The sequence below is a fragment of the Sorex fumeus genome, unplaced genomic scaffold, assembly GCF_029834395.1.
Source record: "Sorex fumeus unplaced genomic scaffold, SorFum_2.1 ptg000128l, whole genome shotgun sequence".
Lineage (NCBI taxonomy): Eukaryota > Metazoa > Chordata > Mammalia > Eulipotyphla > Soricidae > Sorex > Sorex fumeus.
In genome coordinates, this window is record NW_026606185.1 from 18069406 (window position 1) to 18096461 (window position 27056).

Here is a 27056-nt window from a genome sequence, read left to right on the forward strand (position 1 = left end):
ATATTTTTCAGATTAATGCAAAAGTTACCTTATAAGGCTTGATATGCTAAATCTTCCTTAAGAAAATAAAATGGGGTAGGGGAGACAGCAAGAAGGTTTGGAATTCAAGCTTCGAAGGTGAGTGCCCCATGTTTGATCTCAGTGCTACATGGTCCCCTGGCATCACTGGAAGTGCCCCCTCCATACACACAAAAAGGGAATAGAAAATTCTCAGTAATTATTTGATTAATGTTGGTACACGGTGCCAAAACCAGAAATAAGTGGGGGGAAGACAGAACAGTACAGGGGTAAGGGTCTAGGATTGCACACAGCTGACCCAAGTTCAATCCTTGGCACCACATGTGGTTCCCCGAGCACTGCCAAGAGTGATCCCTGAGCAATGCCAGATGTGGCCCAAATCCTCCTTCCCAAGACCCACCAAAGCAGAAATAAAAACTAAGAAGTATATGTGAGGAGGAGGGGATGATGGAGAGTGAGAAAAGGAGAAGGGAAAGTGAGACAAAACACACACACTTAAGAGTCCGGAACAGAAGACAAGGAGAAGAAGAACTGGTGATTCTGGTTCAATTAAAAAAGGAAGCAGAAAATTCAGATATATTCCCAAGAAACTCAAGTCTCTTTATTTGAAGAAGCATATGCTGAAATTTTTAGGAAAAAAAAAAAACACCTGTGATATTAGTGCCCCTTATGTATTATACACATACAACACTTTTAAAGGCCTGCTTTATATGGCTTTTCACATTTTCTGGGGAAAGATAGTGTGAATTTTGAAAACAAAGTCAGGTCTCTCTGACTTTCAGCTGCCCCATTTCTCAGGCTAGAAAAAAACCACAACTCCTTGGAATAAACAGCTTTTCTTTCACACACATCCATTTTCCCTGCTTCATTCCATGTCTGCGATTCACTCTAGAACTGAAATCTCTCCATGTTCTCCATCTCCCAGATGATACTGTCCCTGACCCTATCTGTGCTGTTCCTAAAATGAAATTTCTAATGTTTTGTTGTGCTCTGTTTTACAACAAAATTAAAAGACTCATCATTTATTATTACACTGAAAGTTCCAAAAGCAAGCACTCAATGAACGTTTTCCTTTAGATTCTACGAGCAAAAAGACATTTATAAAAAGAAGAAAAAGAACCTCAACATCTAGAAAAGATGCAGGTTTCGAGTAGATGGAAAATGAAAACAGCAAGGAATTGAAAATGTATTTACCTTAAGGATATCATTATATACAGCAGAAGTTTCTAAAATTATGCTGTTCAATACATTAATTACAAGCTTTATGTGGCTATTTAGATGTAAATGAATTAAGAGTCAATGCAATTAAAGTTTCAGTTGCTTACACTCACTACATTTCAAGTGCTGGTTTCACACATGATTGCAGATCAGACAGCAGAGGAGATTATTCTCATCAATGTATAGAATTCTAAAGGACAGTGACAGTTTTAGACATTACTATAATAAATGCTAAATGCAAAGGTCAACTAGTTATATGTGAGCTTCCCAGAAACTATATGGTGAGTCTAATGTATGTAAGAAAAGATATGACTTACAGTTCCTAAAACAACTCAAATGTGAGACTGACTTCAAACATGCTTTCTAGGGGCTGGAGAGCACAGGGGTTTATGTACTTTCCTTGAAGACAGCTGACCCCAACACCACATATGGTTCCCCAAGTGACCCCTGTGTAGAGTGCCAGGAATTAGCTCTAAGGACTGCTGGCTATTACCTCAAAAATAAAAAAAATAAGCAAAAAAGATGAACAAAAAAACTTTTTAGTTTACCTTAATGAAATGATCTTTACTGTTGGTAATACAAACAGATGAGACACCTAAATAAGAATGATTAAAAAACCTATACTAGGCAACTTTATCTGTAATTGCAGAAGAAAATCAAGTTTCCTTTTATCTGTATACTAATTATTCTCAAGATTCCAATACTCCAAGCTGCATAGATTCAGAACCTTATATAGAGAATGTAGCCTATAAACATTTGTTGCATTAGTGATTCAAGTTGTGCAATTTGAGAACCCAACTGCAGCCATTCTCAAGACCACTCTCCATAAGCTTGGACGAGCCTCACCCATGAGAGTACCTGCAGAAAAGCTCAGGTATGCGAGGCCTGTGACTGAGACCTGCAAGATCGCTCTGAATGGCATTGGGCCTCCTCCCCACAGCTCCCCAGTTTTCCAGAAGTTTGGCAGTCACATCCACAAGCTTCCACCAGTGCCATATAATCTCGTCAATGGCTAAGTTCTATGAAATAAAGCTCCCAGAAGAGAGCAACACAGACCACAGCATGACCTGGAGCGTGCCGCGACTACCCATTCTCTAGCCCACTGATGTAACAAAAGTAGTACAAATTTGTTTGGTTTTATACATGCTTGTAATATCTATTTTTTTAAGTGAATCATCATGATGTACAGTTACAGACTTACAAACTTACATGCTTACATTTCAGTCATACAATGATCGAGTACCCATCCCTTCACCAGTGCCCATTCTCCACCACCAATGATCCCAGTATCCCTCCCACCACCCCCATGCCATCCCCTCCCCCCCCCCCCCCACTCTGCCTCTGTGGCAGGGCCTTCCTTTACACTCTCTCTCTCCTTATGGGTGTTGTGATTTGCAATAAAGGTTTTGAGTGGCCATCATTCCATCTATAGTCTACTTTCAGCACACATCTCCCATCTCAAGCGGGCCCTCCAAGCACCTCGTACTTGGTGGTCCCTTCTCGATCTGAGCTGCCTTTTCCCCCTGCTTGTGGGGCCGGCTTCCGAGCCATGGAGCAATCCTCCTGATATTCATCTCTACTATTCTTGGGTGTAAGTTTCCCATTCTGTTACTTTATATTCCACAAATGAGTGCAATCTTTCTATAGACATTTTTTTTTTAATATGTGCTGACTTTTTTTTTAAAAATATAGAACAGTGTTTAAAGAGGTCACTTAAATCTCTCAGTGCCTAATTGCTTCACATAATGGGTCAAATATAACTACTTCCAGAGAAATTCTTGTTTCTTTAAATTTTGGTCTACTTCACTAGTTTTATTTTTCTATTATTTTCAGGATAATTTTATATTCTAATCAATCTGAACCTTTTTCTTCTTCGAATATAGCATTTTCTTCTTCCACGTTACCTTTCAAACAAGTCTTTAACTACTTCTTAATTTTCAATTCACCTATAGTTCTTGTATTTTTAGAATACCTTTTAGTTACGCAGTATTTCTCTCATTAGTGCAGTTTACCTCACATGGCCAATAGGTGTAACATTTCTGTATCCAACATCTACCTCCACCACTAGTTTTTGTTTGTTTGTTTGTTTGTTTATGACTGGAGGGGCTGAGATCTCCAAGTCTGCTCAGATCCGGGCTGAGCATCCTCCACCCAGATCCTCCATCTTCCAGTAGGTAGGGGTCACACCCACCAACTGCCCCCCCCACCTCCCATCCCCCCTGGGCCATGTAATCCCATCAACAGCCAAGACCCAGGGACTATAAAACCCAGCTCCCGGAAGCACGTGGCCTCATTTGCAGCCGCGCAACATCTTATTATCTCACTCTTGCTTTGGATGCTTGTAATATCTTATATGAGTGCTTAAATGGCTCCAGGGTGAAATATAACAACCTTCACACACTTTTCTTTTATGTTGGTGGGAAGGTGCATTGTGGTGGAATTGGTGTTTGAATATTATCTGTAGTGAACTATTGTGATCAACTTTATAAAAATAAAATATATTTTATAAAAAGTCGTGCAATGCAACACTGCAAGGGTGGGTGGATGGATGGATGGATGGATGGATGGATGGATGGATGGATGGATGAATGGGTTCCAAAGCAGAGCTAGCTGTAAAACAAAAAAAAGACCTAGAGTCACAGTTTTAGAAGTAAAACTGTAATCATGGAACTGCTAGGGGTAATTTTTCGATTACTAATTTCTCAAAAATCATATGAAGCTTCCCTTATAGTTTTCTGAATAATTTCCTCCCTAAATTAAAGGATGCTGATATCTCTCACTTTTTTTACAATTTAAATTTTTTTTTGGTTAAAATTATTTATTTATTTATTTATTAGAGAAACACCATGAGATACAGTTGTAGACTTACAATTTTTTTGTACTTGGGTTTCAGTTATGAAATGATCGAGTACCCATTCCTCCACCAGTACCCATTCTCCACCACTAATATCTCAGTATCCCTCCCACACCCCCACTCTCCCCCTCCACCCCACCCTGCCTCTGTGGCAGGGAATTCCCTTTTTGCATTCCCTTTTGTTCTCTCCCTCCTTTTGGGTGCTGTGGTTTGCAAAAGAGGCATTGAGTGACAATCATGTTCAGTCTATAATCTATTTTCTTTTCTTTTTTTTTTCTTAAATTTTTAAGAGTGAAACACCATGAGGTACAGTTGTAGACTTACAAATCTTACAAATTTTTGTGCTTGGGTTTCAGTTATACAATGATCAAATACCCATCCCTCCACCAGTGCCCATTCTCCACCACCACCAGACCCAGTATCCCTCCCACCCCCCATCCCCCATTCCCCCCTACCTCTGTGGCAGGGCATTCCCTTTTGTTATCTCTCTCCTTTTGAGTGCTGTGGTTTGCAAAAGAGACACTGAGTGGCAATCTTGTTCGACCTATAGTCTACTCTCATCACGCATTTCCCATCCTGAGAGGAACCTCCCAACACCCTTTATTTGGTGCTCCCTTCTCTATCTGAGCTGCCTTTTCCCCTAGCATGTGCGGCTGGCCTCCAAGCCATGGAGTAATCCTCCTGGTACTTATCTCGGCCATTCTTGGGTGTTAGTCTCCTATTTTGTTACTTTATGTTCCCCAAATGAATGCAATCTTTTTATGTCTGTCCCTTTCTTTCTGACTCATTTCGCTTAGCATGATATTTTCCATGTAGTACCACTTGTATATGAATTTCATGACTTCATCTTTTCTAACAGCTGCATAGTACTCCATACAATTTAAATTTATTTGAAGATAAAAATTGACCACTCTTCTATCATCTCCATATAGAATAAAACAAAATTGCTGGAACTACTTGGGACATTTCCTATGATATCATTGGCTGTTTTACAGGGTCCCCATTTTACTTCTTAAAATTAAGTAAGGTTACATGAATGCCATCTAAAAACACTTGCTCTACTGCACAGAAGTTATTCTCCACCTTCAACTAGGAACTGAATAAATTTAGGTGTGAGGGAAACTGCCCTATCCACCATATGGAATGATAAATCACTTGTCACTTATCCCGTTGATCATCAATTTGCTCGAGTGGGTTCCAGTAACGACTCCATTCACCCTGGTTGCATACTAGCATAGCCCAGTGGCGTATTGGGGACTCGTTCAGGGTCAGGGGAATGAGGCCCATTATTGTTACTGTTTTTGGCATACAGAATACGCTACGGAGAGCTTGCCAGGCTCTGCCGTGAGGGCGGGATACTCTCGGTAGCTTGCCGGGCTCTCTGACAGGAACAGAGGCTTTTGCGGCAGCCTCTAATTGCTTTTACAGGTGTTGCTCTCCTCTGGAAGCTTTGTTTTATAGTTTCTGGATCTTGGCCGTTGAGATAAATCACAAATTCGTAAAATTTTTTATTTGAGCTTTCTGGTCACTTTCTCTGAAAACTGTAGAGTAACCTTTATCAGATACCTTTCTGCATCTCCCACTCCTCCCACAATCATTTTCATTTTAACCATCTTTATTACTTACAGAAGCTTCACTGACTCCAAAGATATCTCTGACATCCCTCACAGACTGCTTGTTCTTTTTCCTCAATGTCTGAGTGTAAGTATTATATCTCTTTTTGACTGCAGCTGCTTGAGTTCGAGTCAATGTCGAGAGCAAGGCTTTGCCATCCTCCTCTTCACCACCCGAAATCAGGGTAGATAAACCCACATCCTGCAGCCACTCAGCTTCAAGTTCTCCCTCTGTAACATAACATTGTCATGAAGTTAGAATGTCACATGTATGATTAGATAGCATGTATACATGTAGTTCTGTATAGTGCCAACAAGTAAGAAATATCGGTTAAGGGGCAGGAATATGGCTCAGAAAAAAGCACATGCGTTGCATGCATGAGATCTGGGTTTGATCCCTGAAATATGAAAGAAAGTGGTGGGAGGAGTGAGGGAGAGAGAGCAAAAGAAAGAAAGAAAGAAAGAAAGGAAGGAAGGAAGGAAGGAAGGAAGGAAGGAAGAAAGAAAGAAAGAAAGAAAGAAAGAAAGAAAGAAAGAAAGAGGACGGGAGAAAGGAAGGGAGGGAGGAAGGGAGGTAGGAAGAGGGAGGAAGTAAGAAAGGAAGGGAAGGACTGGGGGAGGGAAGAGGAATGAGGGAAGAGGAATGAAGGAAGGAAGGAAGGAAGGAAGGAAGGAAGGAAGGAAGGAAGGAGAAAATATTATAATACATATTATAATATATAATAAAACATCCTTTCTGACACAATAATAGCGAGACAGGCTAATGTGAATGATTAAAAAAATTGACTTTTTAAAGTTAGTCAAATTTACAGTATTTGGCAGAATAGTCTAGAAAAATAGAACTAAATGGAAGATTTGGTAAGATCTTTTTTTCTTGCTATCAAAGTTCATTATATTGAACAATAACGCAAAAAGTGATAAACAAGAACAAACTAAAACCATAACAAAAGTGTGGCACAAGAGACATATGTTTATTCACTCAAATTTAGGTTCAAGTTTTAGTCCTACCATCTACTAGCAGAATGTTTTAGGTCTGTTTCAAGTAATATTTATTTAAATTCCCCTTGTCCACCTGGCAAAATTAAGATAATATAAAAAGCATTAAGTGACAATGAGGATTGCTTTCTCAATAAATTTACAACAGAATCTAAAACTAAGGATGCATTCTACAGATAAAAAGTTTGCTTCTTCTTCTTTTTTACTGTAGATATTAAGGACTATTTTGGGGTTTTGGATAGATAGAACAGCACATAGGGTGCTTGCCTTATATGCAGCCAACCCAACTTCCATCCCCTGCACCCTATCTGGCCTCCCAGCCTAGTATTCCTAAGTGAAGAGATCCAGGAGTAAACCCTGACCACTGTAAAAGGTGTCCCACCTCAAAAAAAAAAAAGTAATTTTTTCTGAAAGCAAAAAATTTTTAAGAATTTTATTTCAACACAATGAGAGTCAATTGCAATTACAAGTCAGAAGTGCAGAAATAATAAAGATTAGCATCATTCTGTAACAGAATATCTTTTATACATACATTTCTGGGAACTATGCTAAATAGGCACTATTTAAGGAGCAGATTAGAGTGATTTGTAAACAGTCTGTCAAAGCATTAGTTTACTGTCTGGGATACTGCTTATATTATTACATCATTGATTTCATAAACAAAACCTTCTAATGTGTTTCACAGGTCTATTTTCTTAGCTAGACAAATCTTCTATTTGCTCTCTAATTTTATTGTTCATTTGCCTTTAAAAACTGACCCTTCAACAGAAAACAGAAAGGTGAATTTAAAATTAGCGGCACAATCTAAAATAATATACCTATAAATGACTGAATTGTGATTTATAAGTCTTCCTTTACTTGAGCTTTAGTAAGATTTTCATTTCCTATTTAGAAAAATTTGGAAAGGGATGGGGAAGTCCAAAGTGGTGCTCAGGGGGCTGGGGCCCACCTGAGATCTCAGCCAACCAAGACTGAGGATGAGATGTTGCCTGGGCCCTTAGGTGCTAGAGTCACTGGGGTCACTCCAAGTGCATGGAGCCTCTTGGGAAGCACCTGGTGATTCAGGGGACCATGTCATGCTGGGAATCAAACTATGTCTGTAGCATGGCGGAATCAAACTATGTCTGTAGCATGGCTAGTAGATGCTCTAACCTTTGTAATATCTCCCAGCCCTCGTATGAAAGTTTTGAAAATTGGATTTCCTCCCTCCACCTCCAAGATAGGCTATTTATTGATGGCTGTGCCTCTCTAAAAGTGTTCTGAAGGCTTGAGAGTTGGTTGTTTTTTTCCTTGTTAGGGGAGATGGGGGAGGTCATGCCTGGCAGTGCTCAGGGCTTACTCCTGGCTCTGCGCTCAGGAATCACTCCTGGTGGGGTTTGGGGGACCCTATGGAGCGCTGGAGATTGATTCTGGGTTGGCTAACTACAAGGCAAGTATTCTACGGTAGGATTACTCCAGACCCAAATTGACACTTTCTAAGGTCTTACGGAAATGAGTAAATATACTGAAGCAAGTTCGATTTCTCACTAATGGAGCCATAAATGCAGAAAAAAGGAATAAAACAAGAAACCCTGCAATGCTGGTTTAGAGTGAGATTGGAAGTTATGAGACTGGAAGTTATCAATTTGAACTCATCCTTTTTAATATGTTTATCTAGTAACCCATATTAGCTAGCAGGGAAAGACAAAGTGGAAGATAAAAGGTATTTTCCAGCTGGGGATATGTCTCAATGGTAAAGTACAGGCCTTACATGCATGAGATTTGCGTTAGATACATGGGGGGGGTGCAGAGAGAGAGAAAGGGAGAGTGAGAGCGCGTGCGCACGAGAGAGAGAGAGAGAGAGAGAGAGAGAGAGAGAGAGAGAGAGAGAATGGAGTAACAGTACAGCCAGTAGGACGTTTGCCTTGCACATGGCCAAGCCGGGTTCAATTCTGAGCATCCCACATGGTCTCCCGGGCACCGCCCTGGAGTAATTTCTGAATGTAGAGCCAGGAGTAGCCCCTGTGCATCACCAGGTGTGACTCAAAAAGAAAAAAGAAAAGGTATCTCCTCTATGTGTCTTCCTCATCTAAAAATTCAAAATATCAAGAACTAAGTAGAAACAACTAAAATACATTTCACAGACAGAAGGCAGTTCTCTTGAATGGATTCTCATTAAATGTGGTATGACTTTTCATTTCTGATTGTATATAAAATACATGAATTGTGACTGATTTAAAGGATTTTTCTTTAGTTCTAAAACAGAGATGTAGAAAAGAGAAGGAAGAATGAAATGATTAAGGTTTCAATTTATCTTGTTAGTCATTTTGCGTTTAATCATTGGCTAAGGAAAACATTCTTAAGTGGATACTTACCAAACCCCCTTTGGTCTTTCTCAGATGTCTTTTGTGTTTACTTGTAAATAGGTAACTAGAGGAGATAACCTATGCTTTTGATCTCTTTTTATAAAATAAAAAGCACATTATTTATTTAGGTTGTCTATTTTCTTGTACTTACTTTCACTGAAAACAAGCATATTTGACACGGCCTTTATTTTGTGGAATATAATCTTTCTCTGAATACATGAATACCGGTAAGTACTTGGAAGTCGTATTTCTTTCCTCCAAGTTTATACAAGCATTTTCCCCTCTCCTCTCTGCCATTCTTCTCCACATGTCCCTCTCTCATAACAAAGAGCAAAGTATATAGATGTAGAAGTCACCAAAATTAGCGTATTGTTTGCTAGATGACAATGAGTCCAATTAACAGAGGGCACAGCATGATATGGGAAGGGTAGGATGCTATGGACCTCCTTCAATGTCTTGCCATCCTGGATGAAACCTTGAGCAGACTGGCAGATGGAAGTCAGTATGATTAATTCTAATCTATTAATTAATTGATATTAATTAATTATCTGGGCAGAACCAGGGGACACATGCAAAGAAAGTCAGCATGGAGAAATACATCCGGCAGCTTACCATCCAGAGGTTTGAATTCAGTTGGCAGCTGCTCTTCCTGTCTTGCCATGCTATTTTCCTTTATGCTTTCTATTTCCCGCCAGAAATCTTCCATGGAGGCACTGTCTATGGAGGCCTGTGAGTTGGAACGGTTGAAGATAGGAGAATGCAGAGATTCATTGGAGAGCATCCTGTTAATTCTTCGGCAACGAGGAATGGATTTTCTGAGGAGAGGACAACATCTGAATGAAAATCAGTGTCTTTTATGTCTTAAATCATAAAACTAAATTTAGGTTAGAATCAGTGGAGAAATGAAGCCAGTGAGGTAGGAGTTTAGGGGATTAATCAACAGTCAGTGATTAACTCCTTTTCATTCTCTATAATTTATAATGATTCAGTAGCTACAAATCAATCGTCATGAAAATACTTTTAAAATAGTTTTTTTTCACTATTTTTCACAGATTAAGTGCCTTCATTTAAGTAGTAATAGTCAAAATTGGCCACTCTGCAATGTTTCAGATGGTGGCAGAGAAAAGTGCAGACATGCATTCAAAACAAAAACACATTCCAGATGATCTCACTTGTGGTACACAGAATAGCAGGACAAGGGGGAGGAAGATATCGAAAGAGGAAACCCAGGTTACCTAGGGCCCTAGATTATAGAAATGAGAAAAATAGGGAAGGAAAGAAAATCCAAATAGTAAGGGATGGGTGGAAGCCGTTCATCGATTTGTTTGAGCAGGCCCAGTAACGTCTCCATCGTGAGACTTGTTGTTACTGTGTTTGGCATATTGAATACATCTAGCACAGCAGGTAGGGCACTTGCTGTGCATGCAGCCAACCTAGGCGACCTGGGTTCGATTCCTCCTCCCCTCTCAGAGAGCCTGGTAAGCTACCAAGAGTATCTTGCCCACACAGCAGAGTCTGGCAAGTTACCAGTGATGTAGTCAATATGCCAAACAATATATTTATATATGTATGTACATATATATACACACATAAACACATATATGTATATATACATGTGTGTGTATATATATATATATATATACATACACACACACACACACACATATATAAAACCCAAAGGCCAACAGCAATGTGAGGGGAAGACCCAAATTACTACAGTAACTGAACTTGGAAACTCGTCTGTCATGGAGGTAGGATTGGGGTGTGAAGGAACCCAGGGATGCTCATGGAGGAAGGGTCACATGTGGGGTTCTTGGTGTTGAGACATTGCATGCCTGAACTCTATCATAAGCAACTTTGTAAATCACAATGCCTTAAAAAAAAAATCTCCTTTTTCAAAAAAGAATTATCAACTTTTTGGGGACAAACATATCTGGATGAGTCCTTATTTTTCAATTTAGGGATCCAAATGCTGTCCCTTCATTTCAGGATGGAATAGAAACCACGACTACATTATCTAACTGTATTCTCAAGGTCATCCAAAAGTTTGATGAACCTTAATTGGAAGCATTATACTTTAGAATAAATAAAGCATCACTTAATCACTTAAAGCATAAGCTTTAAAATTCAGAACAATACTATAGAAATGTTACATTAAAAATAAAGCACAGGAGCACAGAGTTAGCTCAATAGACTGGAGCAGATAACTGTGCTTATAGGGGCCTAGGTTGAATTCATAATAATGGTCCCCCAAGCATCTAGCATGATGTAACCCTTAAGCACTGCTGGGCATGATCCCCCCAAACAAACAAATAAACAAGCAAAACAATTATTATACAATTCTTGTTGGAAAACAACACTAGATATATTAGATTTTAAGTGCATGAAAACTATACTCAAAGTAACACTAAAAAAAAACTATTTCATTTTCCCTATTATCTTTTTATAAAAAATGAATATTATACTAACTACTAGATATCTATAACTATCTACAATGAATGTTTTATAACTTCACAGCAACATAAACAACTTACAAGAATTTAATTCTCTCAACCAATTAACTAATTAATTAATAAGTCAACTAATTAATTGGTCATATTAATTGATTCTCTACATGTTTACTTACAATACTTACAGTTGCTACTATTGTTCAAAAAGTCAGTTACCCAAAAGAATTTTAAAAAAATTAAAAAGTCAATCATCTTATGAGAACTGGAGGTTATCAGGCTGAGAAAAATTATAATTTATGACCATAATTTTCTACTATATGTGTATAATTTTAATAACATGATTTTTCACATTTATCCCTTGAAAAATATCTAGGGGCTGGAGAAACAATAAAGAAGGTAAAGTGCCCCCAGACCCGCATGCCTTGCATGCAGCCCACCCAGATTCAGTTCCTGGCACCACCCTGAGCACTGCTGGGTGTGGCCCCCAAACAAACAATCAAAATAATCTAGCTGTTACAGTTGGGAAGAAACTCAACCACTGCCTAACCTATATCTGGAAGTAGAATTTATATAGAACATTAAGACATTTTGAACCTTTTAAAATGTACCATTGGCTTTGCTAACCACAACTGCAATGGTTCTGAATTTCTCAAAGATATTTTTCAAAGACATGCTTCTTGCTAAGAAATATGCACTCCCATATTATCTCATAGTTTATGAAGAATTTCCCATTTAACAATTTGTTATCATAAACACTACATCATGTTGTCCTTAACATCATGAAATAGCCAAAGCAAGTATGACATGTCTTATTGCACAATGAGGGGAATTGTTATGAAATCTACAGTGGGGGGACATGAATCTCACTCCCATTTTGATAAAATGCAATTTTCCCTTTTCTTCTCCTCGCCCCCAGACCCGCTGTCCTACCATGGATCAAATCTAGGGTCTCATACATCCAAGGCAAGCATCCTGTCACTGAGCTAAAGCCATAGCCCCAGATTATTTTCACTGACTTCATGGGTCTGCTTTGTCTGCTCTGGAATTTCTCCAGTTTTACCTTATCTTACTCTCTTCAGATATTATCACTAAGCATGCTAATCTCTCTTTCTCTAGAATTAAGGATCTTTCTTAGGAAATATTCACTTACTTTATTTTTTTTTCTATTTAAAATAGTCCTATCTATACAGCAAGATGCTTCTCATCATTCATTCAATGCTTAACATAACTGTCTTTTCCTTAGGAGATATTTTTTTGCCACCCTAAGATAACACAACATTCCTCCAGCTAACCAGTACCTCAGCTTTCTACTTTCCCTTCTTCTCATTCACCAACAGTACACATTTACTCATTTACTCCATGCTGGATGGGGGGACAACCTTTCCCAAAAGAATACAAAGCAATCATGTTCCCAATTATCGCCAGGTCTCTTACAAATAACAGATAGGAAATTCAGACATATAAGTGAATGACTAATGACTAACGATGGTAGAACCAAGTTATGAATTAAAACCTTCCTGATCCTCTCTTTACAGCAGTCTCTCTTAATATCAAAAGTTCCCTCAGTATTTTTGTGTCCTCTTATAGCTATACATATTTTTATACCAAAAAATATAACACAGTGATTTAGAGAAAAATTCTCAAGATAACTGTCCTTGATTGGAATGTGAGTTCTGCCATTTCCAGGATTTATATCATCTTAAGCAATGCATCAAACCTCTTTGCCTCTATTTCTTATTCATAAAAAAACCAACAATTACATTTTATTAGATTATGAGGAGTGAGTTGATATGTATGTAATATAGGGTACAAATCAATGTGCTTAGCTATTACCATAAATTAATTTATAGCATACTCACAAGATACATAGAAAAATATCAGAGGGTACTAATATATCCCTATAATCTAATGAAACAACTAAAATTGCATTGACCAGAACTCTATGAGTCAATCACATTCTCCAAAACCCTGAACCCAGAGAGGTCATCTGACATATTTGTGGCCAAAGTTACACACGAAAATTCTTCCCAGTGGTTCTTGTGAATTTGTTTGTTTATTTATTTATTTATTTTATAATGATCCTAGCCCCCTTCTCTTTCCCCATCCCTCACCCCCCTTCTTGGAATTTGGGCAAAAGGACTGGTGCTTCAGAAATCAACATCAAATGCTGTCAGTCTCTGAATTTATAAAACTATGAGAAAAAATAAACCTTCTAAATAAAATATATACCCAACCATTATGGTTGTTATTATTACTCACAGCACAAATCTTCCTGTGATATAATGAAAGTAATATTTTTTAAAATTTTTAAAATTTTTTTTATAATTTTTTTATTTGTTTCTTTCTTTCTTTTTTTTTTTTACAGTTGTAGATTTACAATTTTTTGTGCTTGGGTTTCGATTATACAATGATCAGATACCCATCCCTCCACCAGTGCCCATTTTCCACCACCATGGATAATATCCCCCCACCCCCATCCCCCCATTCCCCCCTGTCTCTGTGGCAGGGCAATCCCCTGTGTTCTCTCTCTCCTTTTGGGTGTTGTGGTCTGCAAAAGAGGCATTGAGTGGCAAACATGTTCAGTCCATAGTCTACTTTCGACATGCATCTCCCCTCCTGGGAGGATCCTCCAAACATCCTTTATTTGGTGCTCCCTTCTCTATCTGAACTGCCCTTTCCTCTAGGATACCTGGCTGGCCTCTAAGTTATGGAGTAATCCTCCTGGTGCTGATCTCAGCTATTCTTGGGTATTAATCTCATACTTTGTTACTTTATATCCCCCAGATGAATGCAATCTTTCTATGTCTATCCCTCTCTTTCTGACTCATTTCGCTTAGCATGATACTTTCCATATTGTACCACTTGTATCTAAATTTCATGACTTCAATGAAAGTAATATTTTAATAAATCATTTAGGGTGGGGTGAGATGAGACATTACCACTCCACTGAGGGGAACACTCAAATAAGATTAAGCAATCTACAACCTCTCTACCGAAGATAGGCAGGATCTAAGGTAATGATTTTCAATTTTAGGAACTACCCAATTATTAGCCCAATTCTGTGTCTGGTCTTGATAAGCATGCAAATGGAATTAAACTTCATTCTTTCCTTTTTTATTAGTATTGTTAATTTTTACTTGAATCGCCATGAAATACACAGTTACACAGTTGTTTATGATTGATTTTCAGTTGTACAAAGTTTCAACATCCATCCCTTTACTAGTGCACATTTCCCGCCACCAGTGTCCCCAGTTTCTCTTCTCTCTACCACCCCACCCTTGCAGCTTGCCTCTATGGCAGACACTTCTCTCTGTCTGTCTCTTCCTGTCTCTGTCTTTTTGCCTCCTGTCTCTCTAACTCTCTCTCTCTCTCTCTCTCTCGCTCTCTCTCTCAACTTCATTTGTACTACAGACATCTCTGCCTAAATATACAGGGGAATAGGTTCACATTCCTCTCAAAGCAAATCCAAGATTTCTCCTTCCCGTTCTGAAATGAGAGAAGAGTTGACAATCATGAACAATTTTGTAACTGTATATCTCACAGTAAAAAAGGCCCTCCCATTGATCGTCGATTTGCTCAAGCGGGCCCAGTAACGTCTCCATTGGAGACTTTGTTGTTACTGTGTCTGGCATATCGAATACTCTCGGTAGCTTGCCGGGCTCTCCAAGAGGGGCGGAGGAATCGAACTCGGGTCAGCCATGTTGGCTGCGTGCAAGGCAGACGCCCTACCCGCTGTGCTATCTCACAGTAATTCAATCAATAAAAGAGAGCGAGAGAGAGAAGTTGAATCTACTCCTGAAGTACCCCCCCCACTCCCCCCAGAAATAGTCATTGCCTCTGGATAATGCCAGAGACCTTGGCCATCTAAAGGAATCATCTGGACCTGGATCACATGGGGCTTTATAGAAGGAATTTCTCTCTGGCGAGACCCTACACATCATCCCAGATATGTAACTGTTTGCCCTCTTAGCTTACTCAGGAGGCCATTCAGATAAAGTAAGAGGACAAACCCCTTGTTTTTATGGCCTGGCTTCTCAGTAATCTGGGATTCTAACATGCTTATAAACAAGTTCAACTTGGCCTTCTTACAAAAAGCACTTGAAAGGCAGTGATGATAAAAGGGAGCTACAGTTTCAGAGTAATAGAAGCAAGGGCTCAGGCTTCTGCCTGTTTTCCAGTATTCTCCTGGCATCCTCTCTCACTTGTCTTACCTTCCCTGTCTGTTCTGGTCTTTCCCGACTTACCACAAAGCTGATAAAACTATTTTGTCAAAAAGTAAACAGGTCTGCCAGGACAGAGGTTGGCAGTTAAGGATACAGAAAAATGTGTTTGTAGATAGGAGGAGGCTTAAAACAGCAAACAAATCCTCAGTCACTCAGCAGGGAATATTTAAAATGGTTTTGAAAGCTGGAATTTTTTTAGCCAAAGAGGCTCCATTGGAAATTAAATTCCATTTTTTTTTTGTCTTTGGTTCATCCCCGGTGATGCTCAGGGGACCAGATGGATACAGGCATTGAACCCAGGTTGGGCAAGTTGAATTTGTATATAAGCATGTTAGAATCCCAGATTACTGAGAACCCAGGTCAAGCACCTTACTCACTGTACCAGCTCCCTCTTACCCCTGGCAAGTAATGTATTATGTATTTATGCATCACCTCTGAATGCAGTTCTGTGCTTGGAATGGGAAATGTAGAAATGAGGAAAAAGCCTCTTCAAACCATGGTATAGTACAACCTCGTGACTGAGAAAACTGGACACTGAAATGAGGGAAAACGCTCTTTTGCAAGAGAAAATCACCATCTTTTCGAAGAGGTGGGAGAGGTAGTACATTTTTCTGTACCTCTACCCTTTAAAGTGACTCCAAATGTTCAATTCTGAATATGATCTATTCTATGTCCTATCTACTACTCAACTAAGAAAAGGCCACGAAACAACCAATGTTTGATCAGTTAGCATACACTTAAAATACATCACTATATGGGTATACATAAACAGACAAACAACAAAATTAAAACAAAATTAAAACAAAATTAATTTCTCTTTGGCTGAGGTGAGTGGAAAATGCAGAGCTAATGACTCTAGAGCTTCTGCGTTTATGAAAACATGGAACTTGTAGTGACTGTATCACAACTTTGTGACTTAATAAAGCCACAATCGTGTATTTTTAAAAGGGTAACTTTTATGCTATATAAATCATATTCCTACAAGAAATCAGAAAAATGTCTTCAATTTGTTTCTGGGATGCCTTTATAATTAAAAGTGCTTTTATGGGGCTCTCATTCATTATTGGTGGGAATGTCAACTTGTCCAGTATTTTTGGAAAACAATATGAGCGTTCCTTAAAAAAAAAAAGAAAAAACTAGAAATGAGCTTTCATAAGACCCAGCAATACCACTTCTGAATATATACCCTCATGGAGCAAAAAAACAGTAGAAATGACATCTGCATCTGTATATTCACTGCAGCTCTGTTCACAATAGCCACTGTCACTGTCCTCTCGTTCATCTATTTGCTCGAGCAGGCCAGTAATATTGTCAGACTTGTTACTGTGTTTGGCATATCGAATATGTCACGGGTAGCTTGCGAGGCTTTGCCGTGCAAGCGAGATACTCTCAGTAGCTTACCGGCTGCCCGAGAACAGAAGACTGGTTAAAGGAACTTTGATACATCTACACAATGGAATACTAAGCAGCTATTGAAAAAATAAAATCATAAAATTTGTTTATAAGTGGACAGACATGGAGAGTATCATGATAAGTGAAATGAGTCTGAAAGAGAGGGGCAGGCATAGAATGACTGCACTCATCAGTGGAATACAAAAGAACATAGCATGATACTAACACCCAGGGACAGTAGAGACAAGAGCCAGGAGGATTGGTCCATGGTTGGAAAGCCTGTCTCAAATGCTGGGGAAGAAGGTGGTTGGAATAGAGAAGGGATCACTAAGTCAATGATGGTTGGAAGGATCTCTTGAGATGAGAGATGTGTGTTGAAAGTAGACAAAGGACCAAACTTGATGACCTCTCAGTATCTGTTTTAGAAACTATAATGCCCCAAAGTAGAGAGAGGGAGTAAGAAGGAAACTGCCTGCCATAGAGGCAAGGGGTGTGGTGGAGTGGGGGTTGTGAGGGGAATACTGGGGACATTGGTGGTGGGATGGAGGGATGGGTGTTTGATCATTATATGACTAAAACTCAATCATGAAAACTTTGTAACTGCATCTCACAGTGATTCAATAAAATTTATTTTAAAGTGCTTTGATGCTTACAATACCAAAAGCTAGTTGAGAAAGTGGATAAAGAAAAGTAATCACTGGTTATGCAGAGGGGCAGTTTGCATGACATTTTGCTGTTTCTTACAAAACTAACCATAGCATTGCCATAACCAATCATGCTCCTACATATTCACTCAAAGAAGTTGAAATCTGCTAACACAAGAAACTTATACGCCAATATTTTTAATAGCTTTACTCATAAAAGTAAGTGCCCAAGACCTGCCAGCAACCAAGATGTCATGAGATGTAAGTAAATGGACAAAAATTATAGTATATATATATAAAACGGGATATTATTTTGTACCAAAGAAGAAAAATGATCTGTCATGGCATAAGAAACATGGAGGGATCTTAAGGAATTCAATCTGAAGAGGCTACACATTGTCATTTCAATTCTATGGCATTGCAAAAAAGATAAGACTACAGACAGTAAAAGATCAGCGATTGCCAGAGGCAGAGGGTGACAAAGCTGCAACAACAACAAAAAAAGATGAACAGATGGAACATGGGCTTTCAGGGCAATAAAACTACTCTGTATGATGCCATAATAATGGTCACCTGAAATTAAACCTGTCTCCCAGCCCAACAGACTATGCAACACCTGGAAGAAATCATTATTTAAACTGGATAAATAACATTGGGTGCTTATGATGTGTCAATATGGTAACAAACCACAAAGGTAACAAACATGCCTTTCTGGTGGGGGGTATTGAGATAAGAGTGGAATATGAGTGTGTGAGAAGAGTCTTTGGGGAAATTACTGTCACTTTTCTGTAAAATTAAAACCCTCTCTTAAAAAGTAAAATCTGGAACTGGAATCATCATATAGAGTAGAGTTCATGCCTTGCACATAGCCAACCTGTGGTCAATCCCCAGCATATGGGGTCCATATGGTCCTCCAAGACCTCAGGGAGTGATCTCTGAACACAAAATAAGTCCTATGTACAGTCAGGTGTGTCTCCCCCTCCACAGAAAAAAAAGTAAAGCAAAAATAAAAATCCTCAACCCCTCCTTCCCCCAATTTTAAAGTAAAAGTAAAATCTGGGGCCAGAGAAATAGCTCAAAGAGCTGCAGCACAAACTTCCCCCCTTGAGAATTGCCAGGAGCAGCCCACAAGGAAGGAGCTGGAAGAAGTTCCCTGAGCACCACCTATGTGGTTTCAAATCCAACTTAGAAAGTAAAATAGAGGCTGGAACAATAGCACAGCAGGTAGGGCATTTGCCTTACACGCAGCAGAACTGGGTTCAATTCCCAGCATCCCATATGGTCCCCTGGGCTCCACCAGAAGTAATTCCTGAGTGTTTGGTGTGACTCAAAAAGCAAAAAAAAAAAAAAAAAAAAAAAAAAACCACACACACACACAAATAAAACAAAAGAAAGCACTTTACAATTTCAAATAACTTTGGAGGAGGCCGGAGAGATAGTACTCGAGGTAAGTGCCCTGCAATGCTCCACCCCTGGCACAGCAGTTTCCAGGCCATCAATCACTCCTGAACACAGAACCTGGAATAGCCCCTGAGTACCTGGGGGTGTGGCCCAATCCCTCAACCCCTCCAAAATTCAAATAATTTAGGAAAAGGAAAAAATAATCTTATTGTTAGAAATGGATCATGGACTTAGAAAGGATCAATGATACTTTTATGAAACACTACTGTCTACTCTGAGCAAAGAATAAGAGAGACATATGAAATAGTTTTACCTGTTCCACTAATAATCATCTGAACAAGATCAGTCTAGAATCTCTGCTCTGCAGGCAAAGAAAATCAGCAGGTCTGAACATTTTATGTTCTGTCCGTTTTAAAACTAATTTGCAGTTTATGAGCTTGACGTATCTATTGATTTTGGTGACGCCTGATCAATCCCACAAGTGACTTATCACATTATCCTCAGAAAATAACTTAAAACTGAGTTGAAATTCAGTTAGGTAACACCTAATCATTGCTCAGAGGTCCTTTTTTTTTTTTTCATTTTTAAATTCAATTAGGAGCTATGGGGGGGGGGGGATCTATAAACTAGAATGTGAGCAAAAGGTAGCTTTTTCTTGCTTTTTATTAGAATTCTTTTATCTCAAAGTAATGTCACTATAAAAGTCTTAGCAATTGTATATTTATGCTTCAGAAATTACTCTTCTCCAAATAATCATATGTGCGGACTTGTGTGTGTGTGTGTGTGTGTGTGTGTGTGTGTGTGTGTGTGTGTTTTGGGTTCACACCCAGCAGTGCTCAGGGCTTGCACCTGATTCTGCACTCAGGGACTCAGAGATCACTCCTGAGCTCGGGGTGCCTCCTGAGCATATGGTGCCAGGGATTCAACCCTGGTTGGCAAGCATGTCCAAGGAAAGCACCCTACCCACTGTACTACTGCTCCGGTCCATGATTTTTTAATTTCATATTACATTTCAAAGTCTCTTCATTGTTCAGTACCAAATTACAGTGTATATTTTTACTATATGGTGTCAAAAGGGTCTGTTGCAGCTGGTATCACTATAAGTGATTTTCAAAGTAATTAAGCAGATGAGTACCCCATTGTGTTATCACATAAGAATCTGCTTTGGATTTCCGGCTTCCTGCCAGCCTTTCTGGGGTTGTGATGTTTGAAAGAATTGTAACCACTTGCCCCTTGGTTCCTCTGCATTTCTGTGATCCATTTATTGTCTTTTTTTTTTTTTCCCTGCTCAGTCATTAAAGCTTAGCCCTGAAATGGGGGAAATTCTATTCTATTATGTCCTCATACTGTTTTTCAATTTCTTTTGCTGTTCTCCTTTGGCTTCAAAATTCAGTAACAGAATGAAAGAATCACAAGTGTGATAAAAAAAAAATTATCAGGCAGTCTCTGAACCTCAAGCAGCTCATGGCCATTCCCATGTGGATGAGCCTTAGCGATCTCTTCGGCACATCCAATAAGGCTTTCCCTTGATGGGATTACCGTTCCTCATGTGCCACTTGCATTAATTACTTTTCAAACTCTTACTAAATTCCAGCAGGAGGAATTCGGGTTGGCCATGCTGTTTTGGGATGACACTCAGAGAGGTACTCAGGCTTACTCCTAGGTCTAGGACCACTCCAGATGGTGCTCAATAGATCAAATGCAGTGCTATATCAGGGCTGGTACTGTATCAGGGCTGGCGGCATGCAAGGCAAGTGCCCAAACTCCTGTACAATCTCTCTGTCCCCAAGATATTGCCTATTTGAGTGATTAGCGAAATTTTTTGATTTGTCTTTTTTCACCATGTACTCACACTTTATGATGTTTTCATCCTATAAGGTCTGAATGAATAATAACCATATAGTACTTCATTTGTTTTTATTGGCTAATTTTAAGATGCTTGGTTTTGGGAGAACAGAGATATAGTTCAGTGAGATTGGTGTTTACCTTGCATGCAGCCAACTCAGTTCAACCCTGGGCATGCATATGGTTCCCAGAGCCCCACCAGGAATAATCCCTAAACACAGGACACCTTTGTATGTGGTCCGAAAACAAGAAACAAACAAAATTAAGTTTGGTTCTGGGGCTGGAGCAATAGTACAGTGGGCAGGGTGTTTGCCTAGTACATAGTCCAACTGGGTTTAATCCCTGGAAACCCATGTGGTCCCCAGAGTCCCCAGAGTGATCGTTCATGGCTCTGAGTGCAGAGCCAGGAGTAAGCCCTGGGCACCACCAGGTGTGGCCCAACTGCTTCCCCCACTCCCTCTAAAAAAGGTTGGTTCCCAATGTACGTACAAACAGAAAATCCATTGAAACAGAGGATCTTAAAATTGGGCAAGAGAAAGGAAAATTTTAAATAGCCAATATTCAAATAAATCAAAGCATTTTACAGAGAAGAAAACTGAAGGGAAGGCAAGTAACTTATCTAAGCTCACACAGCTAAGTACAGCAGGTATTGCCTTGCATGTGGCTGACCCTAGTTTGATCCCTAGAATCTCATATAATCCCCTGAGTCTGACCAGAAGTAATCACTGAGCACAGCTGGGTGTGGCCCCCAAACAAGCAAAAATAAAAAATAATTACATATTGGGGGTATGGTGCCACCAGCAGGTCAATCTGTACCTGTGAGGCGAGTGCACCTTTAGACTTCCAGATACCCCAAAATTACTACTGTGCCTTTGGCCAGACCCCAAAAACTTGGGGCAAAGTTTACCAAGAAAGTAAATGGCCAAAAGTTAGGTATGTGGGAAACACACCCACAAACCACCTCTGGCTCAGCTATATAATTGGAGGCATTGCCTCTCTGGTTCCTGATTGAACTGCTTAATGGCCATGATCCCAGAGACTCAGAAACAAATCTCGAAACCCAGCAGCTTTTGGCAGAAATGCGTCTGGTCCCTGCAGTAGGTTACCGGTGCTGGGCCAACCCAGGTGGGAATAGGTTTCATGCCTTGGCCTGTTTTCCCCAGGGGCCCACTGGCCACCATCCTTCAGAGGCAACTGGACAGTCAGGTTTGGGCCCCCAGTGACGAGACACAGAGGGCCTCACGGGATGGGGGTGGAGCTGGTCCTGTCCTCCCAACCCCAATGAGACCCCAAGTCATTGCCCATGAATGGCCTCTCTGGCTCCTGATCAATCTGCTTAACGGCCATGACCCCAGAGACTCAGAAACAAATCTCGAAACCCAGCAGCTTTTGGCAGAAATGCGTCTGAACCCCACAGTAGGTTACTGTCGCCGGGCCACCCCAGGGGGGAAAGGGTGTTGTCCCTCCACCTGCTCCCCCTTGGTGGCTCGGTTGCCATCATCCTCCAGAGGCCATTGGACAGTCAGGCTTGGGCCTGCGGTGATGAAACTTGTTGGGCCTCACAGGATGGGGGTGGAGCCGGTCCTGGTCTCCCTGTCCCAACAAGACCCCAAGTCATCACCCACGAACGGCCTCTCTGGCTCCTGATCAAGCTGCTCAACGGCCATGATCCCAGAGACTCAGGAGCAAATCTAAGAACCCAGTGACTTCTGGCAGAAATCCCTCCAGATTTGTGTTCAAATTTCAGAATTTAAAAATCACATGGCCCTACTGCAGCCACGCAACATCATATGTTATTCATACCCAACAAAAGAACACAAATTGTCTACTGTTGACTTTTCAGCAGATCTGAGTGTTGGGGTAAAATCTCAAATAATAATGGTGGGTCTGGTGTCGAAATATTGAATGTGATCAAAGTAGAGAGAGAGTAATGTGGAAATCATCTGCCCCACAGGTAGGGGGAGGGTGTAGGATGGGGGTATACTGCGGTTTTTGGTGGTGGAGAATGGGTACTGGTGAAGGTACAGGTGTTTCATTGTATGACCGAGACTTAGACCCGAAAGCTTTGTAACTGCTCTCAAGGTGATTCAATAAATAAAATCATAAAAAATGAAAAAAAAAGGTAAGGTGGAGTTCATGCACAATTCAATCAGCTAATCAGTGGTTGAATAAATAACAGTACTCCTACATAAAAAAAAGAGGGAAAAAATGATTACATAGCTAGTCACTTGAGAACCAGAACTACAAACTTGTTCTCTTGATGCCTAATCACATTGTCCTTCCCTTACTGGCCTCCTGATCCAGTTACATTTTTATATTCTTCACTTATTCATCTCAAACATAGAACTTTACACTTTTATATTAGAAATTATCTTCTATTTTCCATTAATGTCCTTCAGGAGAAGCACTGTTCAAACAATCAAGTGAAATTTTTATCAAAAGAGGATAAGTATTTTTAAAATGAAGGCAAAGGGACTTATGTCCCTACTCCAAAATTTTATTAAACAGGAGAACTCTATGCAAACAGTGTCACAGAAAATAGTTATATATTTCTAATATAAAGTTATCTGGGAATCTGAAACTAAACTAATAAAATTGATATATATATATATATACCCAAACATGTTGTTATAAAAATTACATGTAATACACAGAAATAAAGGCCCTCCCGTTGATCATCGATTTGCTCGAGCGGGCCCAGTAACGTCTCCATTGGAGACGTTACTGTGTCTGGCATATCGAATACTCTCGGTAGCTTGCCGGGCTCTCCGAGAGGGACAGAGGAATCGAACTCGGGTCGGCCATGTTGGCTGCTTGTAAGGCAAACGCCCTACCGCTGTGCTATTGCTCCAGCCCCTTCACAGAAATAAATTACTTTAAAATAATAAAAATTTATGTAAAGGTATTATATTAGTACTACTAAACACTAGTCAAATTTTAATATTCATTGGTTGGCAAATTATATTGGCTTCTTGAAATGTGCCCAATATTCAGGTCTTCTATTTTAAAACTATTTAGGGAACAGCTAAGACTTCCATTTTATTCACTTCCATTTTATTTATTCCTTGTGGCATGAAGAGACAAAGAGACAGATTAAAACAAAATAAATTCTTAATTCAAATTTGCTATTGTTAGTGGCAGTAATAATCAAACTGAAGGCATTTTAAAATAAATAATTCTTAACCTCCCTCAATTTAGTCAACACATTGTGCATCATCGGATAAAGTTCTCTGAGCAAACCTTCAGAGACATTATTCTCAGCACTTCTCACTACATTAAGATGTTCAAAGTCCCTCACAGGACAACAAAGAAAGAACACCAGGAGGTCCATAAGACAGAGTTTACATCTAAAGTAGAAAGCTAAATTAAATGCAAACTTGGGAAAGGAAATGTCAGCCTCTGCAAAAGAGAATCAAATAATTAATCATAACTAATTTCATATTGGCTGACATTTCATGGGAGAGATTGGAAGGGGTGGGAAGCTAATTCTGAAACTCCTCCTCTGAAACTCAATCCCTATGGAGAAGTATGCCTTTAGTGGTTTAGTATCTAATCCCTGACAGCTGATCAGTCATCAGCTATAAATGTCTGATCAACTAAGCATGAGGGACAGAGAGTATATTTCTTTCTGTCTTCTTGGGTGAAGCCTTTTCTTTCTAAGAAGACTTATTCAAACAGGGAGTTCTCTCTCCTCTAAGCTCTTGTCTAGTAATGTGATCTTTCCTTACTATAGATTGGAATGAATTGCAATCATCAATAATACTCAAATAATCTGCTGTGAGCAAACTTTTTGAGCTTTCAGTCAAATTTTACAAACACAAATGGCGGAAAGGAGTTAGGTCTTGCATTTCACTGTATTGACTTCCACCTATTTAAAAAGAAGGCTGCTATTTCCTACTTAATATTTTGTCCTTACTTTTCTTTAATAAATGGGAAATAGTTCCTATTTTGGCATTAATTTTATACACCAAGTGTTTTCCTTGCAACAAATTACCAGGTTTTTTTGCTTTACAAAATATCTGTTTTCGAGTAGAGTTGTAAAGTGAATTCTAACCCGACAAATGAAATGCCAAATAGCACGCTTAAGAATCCAAGAAAGTGGGGAGGGAGAGAGAGAAGTACAGGGGTTGAGCAAAGCTGATTATCCCATTCCACACAATCTGCCCCCACCCCGCCGCCCCCACCTCCTGCCAAACACACAGAAACAAAGAAAACACTAAAGAAAATAATCTCTCTGGGGAAAGGTGATTTGGCAAATGGAACAAGACAAATTGGGCATTCCCTTGCCCCTTTGACATTTTTATTCAAATAAATGACCTGTACCTCTTAATTCCTGACATAACTCTTCTAGTTTCCTATGCATATCTATTGTAGAATTCTTTCAGGGATGTCCATATCTCCAGTAAAACTTTCAAAAACCACATATATCAGGGGAAAATGTTTTCTTTAATGATCAGTAAATGCAGATTTAAATAAAAATAACTTGGGGGGGGGGGTCAGGTTAAGCAAGCAGTGGTCAGGGGTTACTCTTAGAAGTGCTCAGGGACTATGACCAGTGCTGGGGATTGAATCCAGATCCACATGCAAAGCAAGCGCACTCTCGGCTATGCTATCTCTCAAGCCTCTACATAAAATATTTGAAAAATGAGTAAATATGGAAGTTGTACTAGTTATGGCTACTTGAATGACCCAAGAAATGAACCCTTTCAAAAAGGATTATTTTTATGATCCTAGACAGAAAATGAAAAGAAAAAAAGTACTGCATTATTTCTTACAGGAAGGTTAAAAACAATACACTGTAACAACAACAAACAAAAAACCCCAGGTCTGTGGTATTAAAAATTTGAGGTAACAAGTTAGTGAAAACTTCTTGGACATCATCCATACACCTCTGCTTTTCTGCATATAAACAGAGAAGTTAAGGTATTTTTAGAACTATTTTTAATAGACATATCAAGTGAAAGGCAAACAGCAAACCTTAGAGGCTTAAAGATGGACTGAATAGATTTGCAATGGAATAAAGGCTAGGTGAGTTTCCATTCTGAGAAACTATTGTATGACACCAATGAATTCAAGGCCCTTCTTCCCCTTATTCACATCAAGTGTTTCCACTCTCTAGTCTACCCAACTGGCTTGGGGGACAATATGCAGCACCCAGGATCAAACCAGGGTAGGCAGTATGCAAGGCAACCAAGCAATTTACCTGCTAATCTATCTCTCCAGCATGTTGAACTTTATTTCGTGGTTGATGAAATGTATTGAAAATTCTACCTTAGCAGTTCATCAATTTATCTTGCTTAAAATTTTATGGAGAATGTTATAAGGAGTAAATCTGTGTCTGACTAGCAGAATTTTGAATCTGTGACATTTGTGGAGGGCCCAGCCCAAGTATTTTTATAAGCAGCCCCACATCCCATCTTCCTTGCCTAGAAAATTATAATGCAACTTACTTCTGCTTCAAACTCTGGAGAAAGAGCAATACATCTCCTAGGGAGAGGTCACTCTCTCTTTAGTTTCATCCAATCTCTCTGATTAGAGATCCTTGTCTACACTCTGAATCCTCTGAATCCATTTAGTGTTTTGCCCAAGGTTCCCAAACAGCTCTTCATGGTGTTTACATCTCTCCCCATCCCCAAGGTGTTCTGCAGATGAGCCTCAGGGTTTAACTGTACCCACATGCAGGCCGCTCCCCAATACTTAACTCCATTCTTGAATGTCCAAGACCCACTATCCATCAGTCCACTGGATATCTCCATCTGAATATTGCAACAGGACTTCAAGGCAACACATGGAGCCCCTCAACCATCCATCCTTACATACCAATGACTGGCTACCTTTGGTCATGACTTCCTTATAGTTAGAATTTTCCAACCCACTCCTGCATTAAAGATCTAATGTACATGGCTTCTTCCAAAGGAAAGAATTCCCCAAGTCTATTCTGCATTCTTCTTAATGTGGGCTGATGGACTTTTGAACAAACAGGTATGAATGAACTTACTGTAGCTGTATAAAATACACCAAACAATTTATTTGATGCTTAAGAATATACCTGAAGAT

General features: G+C 39.5%; 1 protein-coding gene across 1 annotated transcript in view; it reads right to left on the reverse strand.

Annotated features, from left to right (window-relative positions):
• The window catches only part of ARHGAP28 (Rho GTPase activating protein 28), a 189635-nt gene that overhangs the window by 64193 nt on the left and 98386 nt on the right, over positions 1 to 27056 (reverse strand). The window contains exons 2-3 of the mRNA XM_056138240.1: positions 9657 to 9859; positions 5717 to 5934 (exon numbers count right to left, since the gene is read on the reverse strand). Of these exons, the coding sequence (XP_055994215.1) occupies positions 5717 to 5934; positions 9657 to 9859 (421 nt within the window). The remainder of the gene's footprint in view (positions 1 to 5716; positions 5935 to 9656; positions 9860 to 27056) is intronic.